This window comes from Peromyscus leucopus, chromosome 2, assembly GCF_004664715.2.
Source record: "Peromyscus leucopus breed LL Stock chromosome 2, UCI_PerLeu_2.1, whole genome shotgun sequence".
NCBI classification, from domain to species: Eukaryota; Metazoa; Chordata; class Mammalia; order Rodentia; family Cricetidae; genus Peromyscus; species Peromyscus leucopus.
In genome coordinates this window covers 147,153,524-147,170,063 of record NC_051064.1, presented here as the reverse complement: position 1 = coordinate 147,170,063, position 16,540 = coordinate 147,153,524, and the positions used below count along the sequence as shown (strand labels likewise).

At 46.0% G+C, this 16,540-nt stretch overlaps 1 protein-coding gene across 1 annotated transcript in view; it reads left to right on the top strand.

Moving 5' to 3' along the window:
• The window catches only part of Ube4b (ubiquitination factor E4B), a 120,867-nt gene that overhangs the window by 95,123 nt on the left and 9,204 nt on the right, over positions 1–16,540 (top strand). The window contains 4 exon segments of the mRNA XM_028893635.2: positions 1,361–1,596; positions 7,829–7,955; positions 9,397–9,541; positions 15,492–15,626. Coding sequence (XP_028749468.1) covers positions 1,361–1,596; positions 7,829–7,955; positions 9,397–9,541; positions 15,492–15,626 — 643 coding nt within the window.

Genomic DNA, 16,540 nt, shown 5'->3' with positions numbered 1-16,540 from the left:
GCAGGACCTCAGTGGAAGGTCATCTGCCTAGCATGTGAAAGGCCTGGATTTGATCCCCAGAACCACCAAAAGAAAATCAAAAACAAATAAATAAAACCTTTCACTCTTTGTGTTGAACACATCACCATAACCTGGGAACAGTACTGGGTGGCAGAGGGGTGTGTCTGAAGTCTGTTTGCAAAGCAAAAGCAGGGGCTTCAGAGGTCTTGATCTCAATTCCCAGCAACCATAAGGTGGCTCACAGCCATCTATAATGAAATCTGGTGCCCTCTTCTGGCCTGCAGGCAGAACACTGTATACATAATAAATAAATAAATCTTTAAAAAAAAAAAAAAGGCAAAAGCAGCAAAGACTTATTGCCCAGAGTGCAAATAGCAAGTATTTCCCAGTAACAACAAAAAATCCAAAACTAAAGCAAGTTGAATTCTATCATCAGAGCTGTCCCAGCCGAGCCCAGTGTCACACACATCCCAGTACCTGGAAGCTCAGCAGGAGGATTGTGAGTTCCAGGCCAGGCAGGTATAGGTGGTAGACCATCCCTCAGACAACACAAGAACAGAGAAACTGTTCCCAGACAGGCCCAGTCAGTAGTGATACATGGATTTTGAATGGCGAGAAATTTAAAGGGTGATCAAAGGTTATAGTTTAGTTGCTGAGTAAATTCAGTATTAGAATTTAAGTAGCTTGAGTCATTTATTCCAAACATGATAATATAGACACATACTTGAAATTTTTTATTTCTTAAAACAAATTTTATTTATTTTTTTAAAACGACATATATTTATTCCTGTGTATGCATGGGAACTTTGCATGCTCTCGAGCTTCTCTCTGTGGGAATTGGTCCTCTCCTGCTGCTGTGTGGGTCCTGGAGACAGGACTCTGGTGGCCACACCAGTGTCACTATCTTGTTGGCCCTAGAAGTTTCCAGTTAGACATTAACTCCATGAAAACCCTTTTAAAGCTGGCTTGGTCACAAATTCCTTAATCTCAGTACTTGGGAGGTGGAGGCCAAAGGTAACAAGTTCAAAGCCAGCCTAAGCCATATAGTCAATCTGAGGCCAGTTGGAGCTGTTTAAGACCCTGTCTTTTAAGAAATAAATAAGTAAACGCCTCCCCCTTTGGGTGGTGAAGACCTTTCTGTGAAGTCCACTCAAGCTGTGGCTTCCTTTCTGAAGCGTGGTTCACACAGCTTTCTGCAGCCAGCACACACATTTGGCTTTACATCTGTGTTGTTCCAATGTGCACATCACTTGAACCATCCAAAGGGACCTGGTACCTGCCCTCCCCCGCTGTGCCCCGTCTGCCTCCTTTCCTTCCCATGGTTCCTGGCAACTCACCGAGTGTCCTTTCCTCTGTTCAGATATTCTCCTCAGGTGCTTTATGAGCCCTGTACTCAGGACATCGTGATGTTCCTCGTGGTGATGCTGTGCAACCAGAATTACATCCGAAACCCATACTTAGTGGCCAAACTGGTGGAGGTCATGTTCATGACTAACCCTTCTGTCCAGCCTCGAACTCAGAAGTTTTTTGAGATGATTGAGAACCATCCTCTCTCTACAAAATTGCTGGTACCTTCCCTCATGAAGTTCTATACAGGTAGGTTTCGGATGTGCCTTCTGGCATGTGGCTATATGACAGACAAGGTTGTTTCAGAGTGAACTTAAACCTAAAACTGACCTAAAATCCATAAACAGCTAAAATAATCCTGCCTTCGGAGACTCCAACATCTGCTTCTGCAGATCACTTACCAGCCCGTTCTGAGCATGTCATCTCCTCAGGCGTCTGAGAGAGAGGTGACACTGGCCACTGTGTGTGCTGGCTTCTGCTGCTTTAGCAGACTCCATTTGTTGTTAGTAGTCCAAGTTGGTGTTTCCATCTGAGTGAAATGACCTGGATCATTTGCCTTTGCATTTACAGCATTTGATATGTAACACCATCCTGTAATTGAGTTTTCAAAGTGTGGGTAAAATAGAGAGTTTTTTTATAAATGTCCAAGGTCATCCTTGATAGCAAGTTTGAGGTTAGCTTAAAGCTACTCAAAGCAACAACAAGAAAAAGTATATTGGCTCTCATCCAAGCCAGTAAAATGAGGATTCTGTGGTCCTCCGGGAGCCTTCCCTCGTTCATTAGTTTATCACAATTCCTGAGCCCCTAATACTTGTGTGTGCTCTTCCCTGTGCCCAGTTATACTTGGAAGTGACAGAACATGGCAAATGTGCTTCAAGGAGAGTCCCCTCCTCTGGTCAGATGGCATTCCACCTTTTGACTGTCTTTAAAACTTAGCTTCTGAAGCCAGGTGTGGTGGCAGAGGCAGGAGGATCCCTGTGAGTTCAAGGACAGTCTGGTCTACAGAGTGAGTTTCAGGACAGCCAGGGCTGCACAGAGAAACCCTGTCTCAAAAAAGCGAACTAAGCCGGGCAGTGGTGGCGCACGCCTTTAATCCCAGCACTCAGGAGGCAGAGGCAGGCGGGTCTCTGTGAGTTCAAGGCCAGCCTGGTCTACAGAGTGAGTTCCAGGACAGCCAGGCCTGTTACACAGAGAAACCAGGTCTCAAAAAAAAAAAAAAAAATAATAATAATAATAATAATAATAATAATATAATAATAAAATAAAATTTGGCTTTTGAACTGTTGGTTTTTTGATCTGTCTCTTAATAAAAACACAAGACTGTGCTATTGAATCAGTTAACCAGTGTGTGTTTCCCAGGGTGTCAAATGTGTCCTGTCTTCTCATCTCCTATTAAACCTGGCACATTCTAGCCACTCTGTAGGTGCCTGGCATTTAGTAGACCCCACTGTGTTCTGCAGAAATAGGTGGCTTACAACACATGTCCTTGCTGCTGATGGGGTGGCCTATTTGAGGATGCCCAGTGTTCAGGGACAGGAGTTGCCCTCTGCCCATCTGGAACTCGTTCGCCTGCCGTTCCCTTTATCACTGTGACTTTGTTGCATCTGTTAAGAGCTGCTTCTTACCCTACTCAGGCACTCTTAAGTATAAAGTAGGCACATACTGTCTTGGAGGTTTTGTTCACATCCTTTCTTTGGAGACACTCCAGTGCACTGATGGATAAAAGTACCTTTTGGGGGTCTGAGTCCTTTGATCTCATAGCCATGGTCAGGGGTAGCTCAGGATATTTAGGTAAAAATGATGCCTTGTATGTATTCAGGACACTGCATGTTGGGGGCCAGCCTGGTCTACATAATGAGTTCTAGTCCAGTCAGGGATGCATAGTGAGACCCTGTCTCAAAAAGAAAAAGTATAGAAAATGCCAAGAAATAACCACATTCCACAGGAGATATGTATTAATATTAAAAAATAAATTTTTGTTAAATAGAATTAGTATTCAGTTAGTGGTCTGGGCATGTTACTGTAGCTTCATGATAAATTTGTGTGTGGCGGGGGGAGGAGAGCACTCTAGCACACTTGAGAAGCATGTGGGTAGGTATTATTTGCTCTTCTCCTTTGTCATGGAGCAGGATGCCCTCTGGCCTGAGCCCCTCCATAGTCATGGATAGATGACACCTTTCCTAAAAATAGTTGCCACTCGTGGTCACTGTTCACTTGATCCACATAGCTGTCAAAGAGATGGGTACTATAAATACCTCTATTTTACAAATGAAGAAACTTGAGCTTGGAAAGGTCAAGAAGCTTGCTGAAGGTTACTGGCTAGTGAGTGACAGGTGCCCAGCAGCTGGATTCTAGCACAAGTGTGCCTGACTGCTCTGCTGTTCTTCCATGGTTATAAGAGCTTTGACCCTGCAGGATGCCTCACAGATATTCCCCCACAGGTCTCTCCACCACCCCATCAAGATCTGCCCTGAACAGGCTACCTCTAAGATGAGACTTTGTAGATAGATTGCTGGAGCCAGCACCTCTCAGGCCACAGAGCAGTATTTCACTTAAGAAGTGTTTAAATACAACCTTGTTTCAAAAATAAAATTAGACATCAAAATAAGAGTTTTTGGTACGTCTCCTAGTAGTCTTCCTTACAAAAGAATTCTGAGGACAGGGAGGCTATGGATAGGGCTAGACTTGCTTATTTCCAGGTTTTTCCTTCCCCAGAGCTGAGTGGCTGCACAAAGCCAGCAGTCAGTGTAGAATCCATCACTAAATCAGCATGTCTTTGTGCTAGGACTACTATGGGAAGACTCCAGAATCCCTCATTGGGAGGCAGACATGGGAGATTGGGGGGGTTGGAGACAGTAGGTATGGGAGAAGATGGGGTACTTCAAGAAAGATGGTTGGGGAAGGTCTCTTGAGGAAGTGATACAAACATGAGCATCGGTAGATCTCAGCCACAAATGGATAGAAGCCTGATCATTGGTAGATCTCAGCCGCAGAGTGGCAGAAAAAGAAAGCAGTGAAATGAATCTAGAAAGAAGGCAGCAAGAAGCCTTTCTCAAGCTGGGCATGGTAGCACGTGCCTTTAATCCCAGACTCGGGAGGCAGAGGCAGATGAATCTCTGTGAGTTCAAGGCCAGCCTGGTCTACGGAGAAAGTTCCAGGACAGCCAGGGCTCCATAGTGAGACCCTGTCTTGAAAAGAAACCCTTGCTGAGAGAGGACAGGGTTTGGGAGGTTAGTGAGGGACAAGTCCATTTAACGATCTAGAGCTAAGACTTGGGATTAGAACCTGGGCAGGTGGTGTCGGTTGTTGTTTGGCTTTTGAGTGGGTGGGGCCAGAGCCATCCAGCTTTTGAATAAATCATATACGGAGGTTTATTTTTAATTATGAATGCCCGGCCTTAGCTTGACTTAGTTTCTAGCCAGCTTTCCTTAAATTAATCCGTCTATGTTTTGCCTCTGGGCTTTTCCCATTCTCTAACTTCTGCAAATCATACTCTTATTCCATGGCTTGTCATGTAGCTTGGAGTCCTCCTCCTCTGGCTGCTCCCTCTTAGATCTCTCTTCCCAGTTTTCTCCTTCTATTTATACTCTCTGCCTGCTAGCCCCGCCTATCCTTTCTCCTGCCTTGCTATTGGCCAGTTTTTTATTAAACCATCAGATGTTTTACACAGACATAATAACACAGCTTAACAAAGTTGAACAAATAGAATATAAACAAAAACCTATCTTAAAGTAGTCTACTACACGTAGGGATGATGTGAGGAACCATTAGGAACAAATAAGAAAACAGATATTGGGAGAGATGATGCCTGTGGGCAGGGAGCTCACAGCGTGGCTTAGCTTGGGGTGTCTGGGGTGCAGCCCAGAATGGGGCGGCTTCGGATGACGACGGAGCTGTGCCGGCCTCCAGTTTTCTGTCTTGGCAAGCTTTGCTTGAGTCACTGCTGCCACCTTCGTTCACACGTTGATGGAATAAAATGGCACTCAGTTCCTCCAGAGAAGAGTCGACTTCATGAGTATACGGAAGTACTTTCCGGTCTTAGCATGGGAAGAATATCTTAGTCCTTTTCCTTTATTATTAAACAGCGGATTTTCACCCCCTAACTGTAGGCTTTGGAAAATACAGAAAATATGAAGAAAGGCAGGGGTGATGTTTAGAGTGATTGTATGATTTGTACCAGGCTCTGGGTTCCACCCACAGCACTGTAAAAGACAGTACCAAGCAGAATTTAGAAGTCCCGCATCATCTTTGTGCTCAGAGTCTGTGTAATATTTTACTACAAATCTGGTGTATTTTTTATTTTTGGGGTGTGTGTGTGTGTATTGTATTGTATTGTATTGTATTGTATTGTATTGTATTGTATTGTATTGTATTGTATTGTATTGTATTGTATTGTATTGTATTGTATGAATAGAGGTCAGAAGACAAATTGCAGGTCCTTTTCTATCCTTCCCGCATGTGGGTCCTGAGGCTTGAACTCAGGCTTCTAGCGATGGCCAGTGCTGCTTCTTACTGAACCACCTTGCTGACCCTCGGTCACTTTTAAAAAGCTCTCATTATGCCCAAGGTGTACATTTGTTTTCATAGTCTCTGGTTTTTATCAGACTTTTATTTTATCAGGATTACTAACTTTTTTCTAGTCAAAAACAGTATTTCTGTGCAGTGGTAGAACAGTTGTCTAGCGTCTCAAGGCCCTGGGTTCCATCTCTAGTATTGTAAAAATAAAAACGATGCAGTATTTGGTGTGCTGGCAGGTGGTCTTTGTAAACAGCTGTGAGCAGTTTCTGGAGTGGAGTCAGTAGACTAGTGGAAGCACTGACTGCCGTGCTGCAGGCTGCAGACATTTGAGGGTAGGGTTGTTACATTTAAGACAGTCCGTGCACCCAGACTGGCATCCCATTGTTGTGTAGCAGAGGCTGGCCTTGGCCTCCTGATTTTCCTGCCTCTCAATGCAGGGAATATAGGCATGTGCCACCACACCTGCTACTCAGCTGTTTCCAGAGAGATATTGTCACTGTTTATTCACCCCCAGCATGTGTAGTATGCCTGTTTTTCTGAATATTTTTTGTTTGTTTGTTTGTTTGTTTTTTCAAGACCGAGTCTCTCTGTATAATTTCCCTAGAACTCACTCTATAGACCAGGCTGGACTCAAACTCACAGAGCTCTGTTGTTCCTGTTTAAGTTGTTTTGTTACCAATAAAGAGTCGGGAGTCACATTCCAGGTCTGAACCTGACAGGTCAAAGAGTCCATCGAGGAGCAGCCTGCCGACCTCTCCACACTTCCGGATTCCCGAGATGGGAAGTCTGAGTCCCTCCCTGCTCCTGCCTTCTCTGTCTGTCTTCCTGGCTTCTCTATGGCTAATTCTGGTCAGCGAGTCACTGGCTTTGCCCCCTGATTCAAGGCTAATGCTATTAACACAGTCTCAGTGTCAAAGTGCCATCAAATATCCTGCCACAGAGATCCTCCTGCCTCTGCCCCCCAAGTGCTAGGATTAAAGGCAGGCGCCACCACTGCCTGACCAGTCTTAGTTTTATTGTCTGCCAATATGCTATGCTAAGAAAGATAGCTCGGTTTAATTTCCCTTGTGTCTTTGTTGAGCTGTGACTGTCTTTCCCTGACAATTTTTCTCCTTATAAAGCCTGCAGTGAATATGGAACGTCATGCTGACATTGGCCATCAGCGTCACCAGGTTTAGTCTTCACCCATCTTACATTACAGGGGTGCTAATGACCTGAGCCATGAGTGTGGGTTGTCACTGCGCATTTCTCTACTTTAGGATGGGCTTGGAAAATGTCTGATACAAAAGTGTTTAAAATAATAGACAAGTACTAGGTACATATACAATGTAGCCTATTGTTTTCTGCTCAAAGATACACATATGAACTGTGTGGAATTTTCCTTAAACTAACAGCTTAAAATGGGCTGGAGATGTGATAAATGAGCTTTTATCATCATTAAGGTTAATACTGTCCCAAAGGCTTTGTCTCATATTCTTGTAGATGTTGTATCCACTGCAGACTTTAATCATGAAACTGTGGTCTTTAAAATCGGGTTATAGGGGGAGAGGTACACTTCAATCCCAGCACTCTGGGAGTCAGAGGGAAGTGACTCTCTGTGACTTCCAGGATGTCCAGGGCAATATAGTAACACCCAATCTTTAAGAAGCCAGTTGCTGGGTGTTGGTGGCGCACACCTTTAATCCCAGCACTTAGGAGGTAGAGTCAGGTGGATCTCTGTGAGTTCAAGGCCAGCCTGGGCTACAGTGTACTCCAGGACAGCAAAGGCTACAAAGAGAAACCCTGTCTTGAAAAACTATAATGCAGGGAGAGAGAATGAAGTCATAATTCTCCTTTGCCTTCCATGGGAGACACAGACAACATTTTACCAGCTCCGGGTCCTTCCTGTCACTGTCATTGTGGGGACTGCATCTGGAAGGTTAGGAAACACATCTGTCTGAGTCTCTTTGTCTTTCCTCCTTAGATGTCGAGCATACTGGAGCCACCAGCGAGTTCTATGACAAGTTCACAATTCGCTATCACATTAGCACTATTTTTAAAAGCCTTTGGCAAAACATAGCTCACCATGGCACCTTCATGGAGGAGTTCAAGTGAGTATTGGGCCCCTGATGGCACAGCTTGCTCTCTGGAAAATCACAGGCGGGAAGCTGCTGAGAGCAGTGGGTTCCAGTGCCTGTACCCTTGGTTTCAGCCTCCTGCAAGTAGCCATAAGGAGCCGCTTGGTGTGGCCACCTATCTAATTGCCGGCTTACTTTAAGTTGTCAGCACTAGGAGTGGCTTACATGAGGGAATGTTCTGGAAAAATGCACATGTAAAGTGATTTTTGTGTTTTCTTTGTATTATATGCTATTAAATGAAGCTATCAGACTGACCCAGAAATGTTGAGGAAACAAGATTTAGAAGCACTTAGGTTAAGGTGGCCACTTAATGTTCATTTGGTGTGCTTAGGTGCCAAGCCGTATTAGTTACTCTTCATATGCCAGCTTGAAATTGCAGGGCCAGCTTAAGCCTGGCCTCTAAGTTATTTATAAGTACTTAAAAGAAGAAAGATGAGTGTAAACATTGAATGAAGCCTTGCATTATTCTTCAAAAGAAGCTTTGTTCCATCCGCATAAGATCTTTGATCCAGTCTGTCTGTGTTAACTGAACTAGGAGTTGATAACGCGGCAGCTTCACCACTTGCGGGGTACTTCTTCAAGGGAGACTAAGTTAAGCTAGCTGCGTTTGTGATCAATTGGGTTCCTGACGGGCCCCCAGCTTGTGCTCCATGGTCCTAGTGTCCCCTCATTCCTGAGACTGAGGCCAGCTGCTCTTGTTAACAGGTAGGCCAGGCTATCCCAGTTCCCCAGTAAGTCCCTTCACTACAGTGCAGTCGACAGGGTCCCTTAGACCCCAAGCTTTGGCTTCTGGAGAATGAGTTCTTATCTTTCTTATTTTTCTTAGTGAATCTTCTTTGTGATAGGAATAACTTTATCAGTAGTTTCTTGCCTCTGTGTTTGGGAAATTCTTCATGTTGCCTCTGTCAAGCTCAGCCTGGAAGAGCGTGTTGTCTACTTAAAACACAGAGCAGTGAGCCAGTGCTGGGCTGTGCTATGAGCCTCTCCAAAAGGAGGAATTTCAGCCTTTGCTACTTTTCCACAGTGTAACTATATAAATTATTGCCAAATATAAACTGCCAAGGAAATCAGCTCAGAACATTCTGGAATATTTAGCAGTTGTTTCATACCAGCCATACAAGGCTGGTCCAGCATGCCACTAGAATGAGCTTATCACAAGGAACTAAAAAGGATAGCAGGGCTGGAACTTGGTGGCTTGTGTCTTGTCCAACCTCTGTGATGCTGAGGCAGGAAAGTAGTTTGACATCAGCCTGGGCTATGTAGACCCTTCTTAAAACAAAACAAACCAAAAAGAATAGCAAAATTTGAGGAGAGTTGATCTGGTGTATGTGCCAAGAGCTGCAGTCTCACAGGTGACCTCATTTCTCAGTGGCCAGCCAGCTGTGTGACCACACACTGTCTCATTGCCTTTCAGTTCCGGAAAGCAGTTTGTTCGCTATATCAATATGCTGATTAACGACACGACCTTTCTGCTGGATGAAAGTCTGGAGTCACTGAAGCGGATCCATGAAGTGCAGGAAGAGATGAAGAACAAGGAACAGTGGGACCAGTTGCCTCGGGTGAGGGTGGCCTGGTGCTTCCCCAGCTCTGCGTTGTCTGCCTGGGGACTGACCCAAGGGCTGCACCTACAGGGCTGCCTGGAGAGGCGAGAGCTGGCTTCACTGCCAGGCCTTTGCCGCCTGTAGGCTTCCCTGAAGTAGCATTTCAGGTTTGAGATAGGAGATGACTTCTGAAAGGTTTTTAGCCGGAGCTAAAAATTGGGGTGGAGGATGTGGCTCAGTGGTAGCATGCTTGCATAGCATGCTTAAGGTCCTAGATTTGATCCCCAGTTCTCCCTTCCAGCCCCCAGAAAAAAGTGCACTCTCTGCTGAGTTTCAGGCAAGAATGTTGCTTAGTACTAAGACTGACTGTCAGGCTTTTCCTCAAGGCCAGATTCTCATTGTCAAAAACAATCCGGTGTGAAGAACTGGAGAGACGGCTCATCCCTTAAGAGTACTTACTGCTCTTCCAGAAGGCCCAGGGTCACTTCCCAACATCCTCATAAGGCGGTTCACAACTGCCTTTAAGTCAGGTCTGACGGTCTGATGCCTTCTGGCCTCCCGAGACTCCTGCACACTTGTGCTGCACATAAACTCAGGCACACGCATATTCATAAAATAAAACATTTATGTATGTGTCAATACATAATTTCAAAGGGTGAATCTGGATTCAAAAACCACCAAAATATTTTTAAAATAAAATCTTAAATCCAAGAAATGAGAAGCCATTCCCAATGCATCGTGGACACTTGCCCTGCCTTTTAATTAAAAGGGCTATTTAGAGGAATGTTTAATTGTATATATTAAGTCTTATGACTTAAGTGGTAGCCAGGAAATAAATCTCTAGGCTTCTCTCTGCTGGGTGAATTGGATTTGTTCATATGGCCTTCTGTAGACATCTGAGAAACTCCTAGGATTCTGTTGGAACTTTTTTTCTGTTGATCTTGATTTTCACATTTGGTTGCTATAAGAAAAAAGTCTAGTTGCCAGGTTTCTTGAGAAATTCATGCTGTACCAGTAACAATACACTTCCCTCTTCTGACACCTAGTAGGCCCTGACAACTCCTGGGAATGCCATAGCTGGGTTGGCTCAGAGCCAAAGCCACTTTCCACAGGGTTCTGCCCCTTTTGAGAGACGTGTAGGGGCCTCAGCTCACGGTGGCGGTGTTGGTGTCCTTTTGTGGAGTCAAAAGCATCTTCACTGTAGGACACTGAAGGACATTTAAGGAAAATCTCTCTCTCTCTCTCTCTCTCTCTCTCTCTCTCTCTCTCTCTCTCTCTCTGTCTCTCTCTGTCTCTCTCCCCCCACCTCCTCTCCTCTCCTCTCTCTCTCACTCATCTCACTAGTATGTGACCCTGGTTCTTGGTTGGCCTGGAACTCACAGAAATCCACTTGCTTCTGCCCTCCGATTGTTAGCATTAAAGGTGTGTGCTACCATACCCCAGTTTAGGGAAGGTTTTCATCACAAGTATTCCTGTAGCTTTGATGAGAATTTCACATCTTGTACCTTCCAAAGGCTTCTGCCTAGGGCTCCATGAGTGCCTGGTGCCCCTGGATCCGTGTCCCCACAGCCCTTGCCTCTGATGCTGTTGAGATAAGCAGTTTTCCACTGGATCTGTGTGTCCCCCCTGTGTCTTCTGCCCAGGCCTCCGGGCCCGTTTCCAAACACTCTTCAGCTGTTTTGCTTCCATCCCTCTTGAGGTGGACTCTGCACGGACTGCTGCCCCATGCCTTCCCGGTGTGGCTCTAGGGGATTCTTGCAGCTCTAGCCTCCAGCAGTCTCCAGACTGTTCAAATCATCCTGAGGAACAGACCATGCAAAGCCAAAAGAGCCTCAGCCCTTACGCCCAGGGTGAGCTGAGTCTGTGACCTGCAGGACAGACCCAGCCATCAGTGCACAGTGTTCTAGTGTGCCATTGGTCTTCCCATTCTGTCTGAACCCCGCCAAAGGGCTGGCTGTCCCTAGCAAGTGTCCTGCACAGCCCCACCTCCCTCTGCTTCCTCTTCAGAGCTTGTAGGCGCTCTCGTGTTGTTCAGTGTAGACCAGCTCATCTCTTAGAAGTTGGGCTCTGAGCCTAAAGCCCGTTCTCTTTTCTCAGTCAGTGCATTTATTTAGACAACAAGTACTATTGATTCTTCTCTTAATGGATTTTTGTAAAAGGCACAAATCATCTCTAAGGTGTCTTTTCACAAACAACTTTTCCTTGACCCTTGAGGTTGCTGGCTGCCTTCCACTTCCTCATCCCCCAGCCTCTGAGCAATGGTAGCTTCAGAGCTCAGTCCTCTGCTTCTTCTAAGTGTTCTCCACCCCTGCCCCTGGATAGCGTTTCTCAGTGGGGTACCAGCAGGATGCTGAAGCATATTGAAACTCTGATGTCTGGTATTGGAGCAATCTCTGTAACTAGAAACTGTGCCTGACAGCGTTCATTTAACACCTGTGACGTCTCCCCATTATTTCCTCTGTCTTCGTCATACCCTGCCCCCCCCATACCTACCCTCCACTCCTCACACAGCCAAGTAGACTCCTGCACATTCGCTGATGCCTCTACTTGACATCACTGCCAGCTGATCTCATCTTCTCCAGGACTTTAAATATCTGTCTTTTAAAGACTGCAAAATAGAGCTCTGCTACTTAGAGCACTGCCACCCACAGACCTCCGGACAGTGTTGGCTTGCTTTGCCTTCAGGCTGTCCCACAACTGTCTTAATCCTACTTGTCCGTGTTGTCCTTCAAATCTGCTCTGTGAGTCACAATCACTGACTGTAATTAACAGCAGGTTCATTCCACCAATTGCCGGGTTGTCCTTGATTCTTCTATGCCTCCTCCCCATCTAGAGGCTGTCTTTTATCTCCATGGGCTAAAGCTTTCATCAGTAGAGTGCTTGGCCCGCGTGCATGAAGCTCTGGGTTCAAACCCTAGCAGCCTATAAACTGAGTGTAGTTGTATGCCCCTGCAATTGCAGTATTCAGGGTGTGGAGGCAGGAAGGTCACCATTCTGTATTGCCATCATTATTGCAGTACAGTCTTGGGCTCGCAGCCTCCACCCTTGCTAGTGCTCACAGCAAAGGGATGTCCCCTTTGGACTCTTCTCACTCAGCCCCTGTAGCCTACAGGGCATGCACTTTTCTACCCATGTCTGCTAACACCCTCATCTCCACTCACTCCACTCCTACCCTGGCCTCTCTGCTGTTCCTCTTCACAATTGCTGTTCCCTCTAGTGCTTCCTATAGTGCTCTTCACCCAGACTTTTGGGACCCCAACATCACTCTTTCCCGAAAGTCTCCCTAATTCTTCACCATCACTGTCAGCCTTTCTGAGTGTCTGGTCGATGGGTGTGTTAGGGGTTTTTGTTTTTGTTTTGAGACAAGAGTTTCTTTGTATAGCCCTGGCTGTCCTGGATCTCTCTGTAGACCAGTTTGGCCTCAAGCTCATAGAGATCAACCTGCTTCAGGCTCCTGAGTGCTGGGACTAAAGGCATGCGCCACCACCACCACCTGGCTTGTTTTTATATTTTTGCTTGTGAGCCTAGCCTTTAACTTTAGATATTTTTAAAATGGAGATTTCCTCTGTGTGTGTGTGTGTGTGTTGTGTGTGTGTGTGGTGTGTATTTCTATAGCTTAAGTTACAGTGCTGTGATTGGCAAAGCATAATTTAATGTTTAAAATTTAAATAAAAATATGTTAACCGATGGCTGGAGAGATGACTCAGGTTTGATTCCCAGCACCCACGTGGCAGCTCACATCAGTCTGTAACTCAGTTCCAGGGGACCTGACGCCCTCTTCTGGCCTCCATGGGCACCAGGCACACACACGGTACACTGACATACATGTAGACAAAGCACACACATTATAAAAATAAATAAATGTACGTATAGACAGATGGATGGACCTGTGGGTAGGTGGGTGAATGGATGGATTGGTTTGCTTATTTCTCTCATCTTGAGAAAATTTCCGGGGCTGGAGAGATGGCTCAGTGGTTAAGAGCACTGGCTGATCTTCCAGAGGACCCAGGTTTAATACCCAGCACCCACATGGCAGCTCATACCAGTCTATAACTCCAGTTCCAGGGGATCTGACACCTTCACACCAATGCACATAAAAATAAAAAGTTAAGTAAATTATTTGTTTAAAAACAGAATTTCCTAGCCAGGTGGTGGTGGCACACGCCTTTAATCCCAGCACTTGGGAGGCAGAGCCAGGCGGATCTCTCTGAGTTTTAGGCCAATGTGGGCTACACAGTGAGTTCCAGGAAAGGCGCAAAGCTACACAGAGAAACTCTGTCTTGAAAAAACAAAAACAAAAACAAAAAACAGAATTTCCTGTGGTAAGTGTAACTGAGGTGGTTTTGTGGGGTCTGTTGCTTGGATTTAGGGATAAGAAAGGAGAGCTAACACAGTTGTACTCAAAGCCGCCCACACTCTGGGCCTGAACAAGAATACTTTATTGTTAGATTGTCTTTGAGGTGTCTTTTGTCTAGAGCACTGGTCTCTATAGACGGTTTTGTGTGATCAGTTGTGGTAAAGTTTCAGGCTTCTAGCTGGTTCCAGAATAAGTGTTCCCTTAATTTTCCTTGTCTGTCCGTTTTGCCCCAGCCTACGTAAGAGCGCACAAAGTATTACAAATGAAGGCTGTGGCACTGGGACTCACATTGAGGATGGACATTGCGGCCTGGCTGTCCCTGCGCCCTTCCTGGCTCTGCCTTTTCTCAATAGGCTCATTCTAGACAATGGAGAAGTGGGCGGTTCCCCAGCCTCTACCAGTGCAGCATCTCTACCAGGCACCGATTGTAGCACCAGACCCAAGGGTGCTTGTTGGCCTATAGCAGCTAGTCCAGATGTGTGCCCCGTCCCTCCCCTGGGGGAAAAAGACCTGGAAGCCGGTGTGGTACACGATTGTAATTCTACTGCTGAGGTGGTAAGAGAGTAAAGTGTGTTTTGGGGGTAATCCAGAAACAAGACCTAAGGTCGTCTATCCTCTGGCCTCGACATGCATTACCTACACACGCTAACATACACACACAAGTCTGTGAACAGAGTGTAGTGGTGTGCACCTATCCTAGCACTGAGTAGTTGAGGCAGCAGGATGAGAAATTCAAAGCCTTCCTTAGCTGTGAAGCCTTTTGGTGGCCAGCCTGTGTTGTGTGAGACCCTGTCTCAAAAAATGAATAAGTCTTAGCTGGTGGGTGGGATGCAAAGACTTCAGTGCACTATTAATTTTTCCCCATGAGTCAAACTCTGTTTATTATCTCATTTCCCATTCTGGCAGATTGAAGGGAAAAGGATGGTGCCATAAGTAAGCATGCTGGTGATTGTATGGAACGTGAGCCTGATGGTGCAGAGTCACAATTCAAAAAGTAACCATCTGCAGACACTTCCGTGTGAGTGTTTGCCGGCTTGCGCCACATGTAGACTTGGTACCTGTGGAGGCCAGAAGGTCTCACATCCCTTGGAACTAGAGTTACAGGGGGTTGTGAGCCACTGTGTGGGTGCTGGGAAAAAAACCCGGGTCCTCTGCAAGAGCAGCCAGTGTTCTTAACCACTGAGCATCTCTCCAGCCCTAGTCTCATATAGTTTTTTAATGTTGATGACTAAGTGGAAGTTGTTTTTAAGGGGAATGAACCCCTCTCTGTAGCATAGTGTGTGCATCAGATACTATGATAATCTCACTCATCTTCCCTGGAATGTGGCTGTTCTCATGAGAGGTCAGGAGTGGGCCAGGGCTGGTGGAGTAGGTCAGCGGTAGAGCCTGTGCTTAGCATGCGTCAGGTTCTGGGTGTGATCCAAGGCCACCAGACTCCACACCCTCGAGGGCTGTCTGGACAGTGCTGCTGTGGTCATCTTCCTTCCCAGGGTGCTGTGGCTTTGTCACCGTCCGCAGTTGTAAGCCAGCCAGTTTCTCCTTTGCTCTTGGCGTTTTATGAGCAGACGGCTGGTACTGAGATCTCCTTGGTAACTGTTCCGTGTTTCCTAGGATCAGCAGCAGGCCCGGCAGTCTCAGCTTTCTCAGGATGAGCGTGTTTCACGTTCTTATCTCGCCCTGGCGACTGAAACCGTGGACATGTTCCATCTCCTCACCAAGCAAGTCCAGAAGCCGTTCCTCAGGCCAGTGAGTAGAAACTGGGGTGCTCACGTTGTCTGTGGGGTGACACATGCAGCCCGTAGAACTCAGGACAATTGTTCATTTTAACCACGGTGATCAGTAGTGAAATTCTTCCTAATTTTGTTCCCGGGTGTGTCAATTGATACACATTGCATGGTACTCTACCTAACTGAAGTGAAGCCCTTGACATGTAGTCTAAAATGCTCACTTCAAGATGGCTTTCTTTTTTCTGTTTACACAGCACATCTGGATTATGGATTTGTGGCACAATTTTATTGTTATTGATTTCTGTGTTTTATATATCAGAAAAGTATAAGGTAACAAATTCCGATTTGGAGGACATTAAGTAGAACGATTAATAAGAGGTCTTTGCTGCTTTTAAAGTAGCTTTGTAACATTGAGGAAGCTGGAAGCCAATGAGAACTGGTTGAGGCCTGTGGTAGGTTAAAGGCAGTCTCAGTATTCCACCTGATTGCTAAGGCTAGGTCCTGTTTCTGAGGTTAAAACTGAGCAGTATACCCTGAGGGACCTGCTTGCTGGCCTACCCCGGCGAGACGCTGTGATGCTGTGGTGTGGCAGGGTAGAGGGCAAGTCAGAGGGTTCAGCAGCATGTGTGGAGCTTTGCTAGCTGTTTCCTCCGGTTCTCCATATTCCCTCTTCGCTCCATTCCATGACTCACTGTGTTGCCTCCAGCAGAGGCTTTTCCGCACAGTGGCCTGAGACCTGGGTCTTTTCCTATCTCTTGATAAGCAGGTTTCAGCACAGTCTCAGGGAAGCAGGGGAGAAGACAGCTCACCGCCCACATACCTGCTTCCCTCAAGGATGTGCCAAAGGGATTTACTAGCATTTCCTACAAAGGCCAGAGACTAAGTCCTTTAAGGATGTTGTAGACTGTGTGTGTGTGTGTGTGTGTGTGTGTG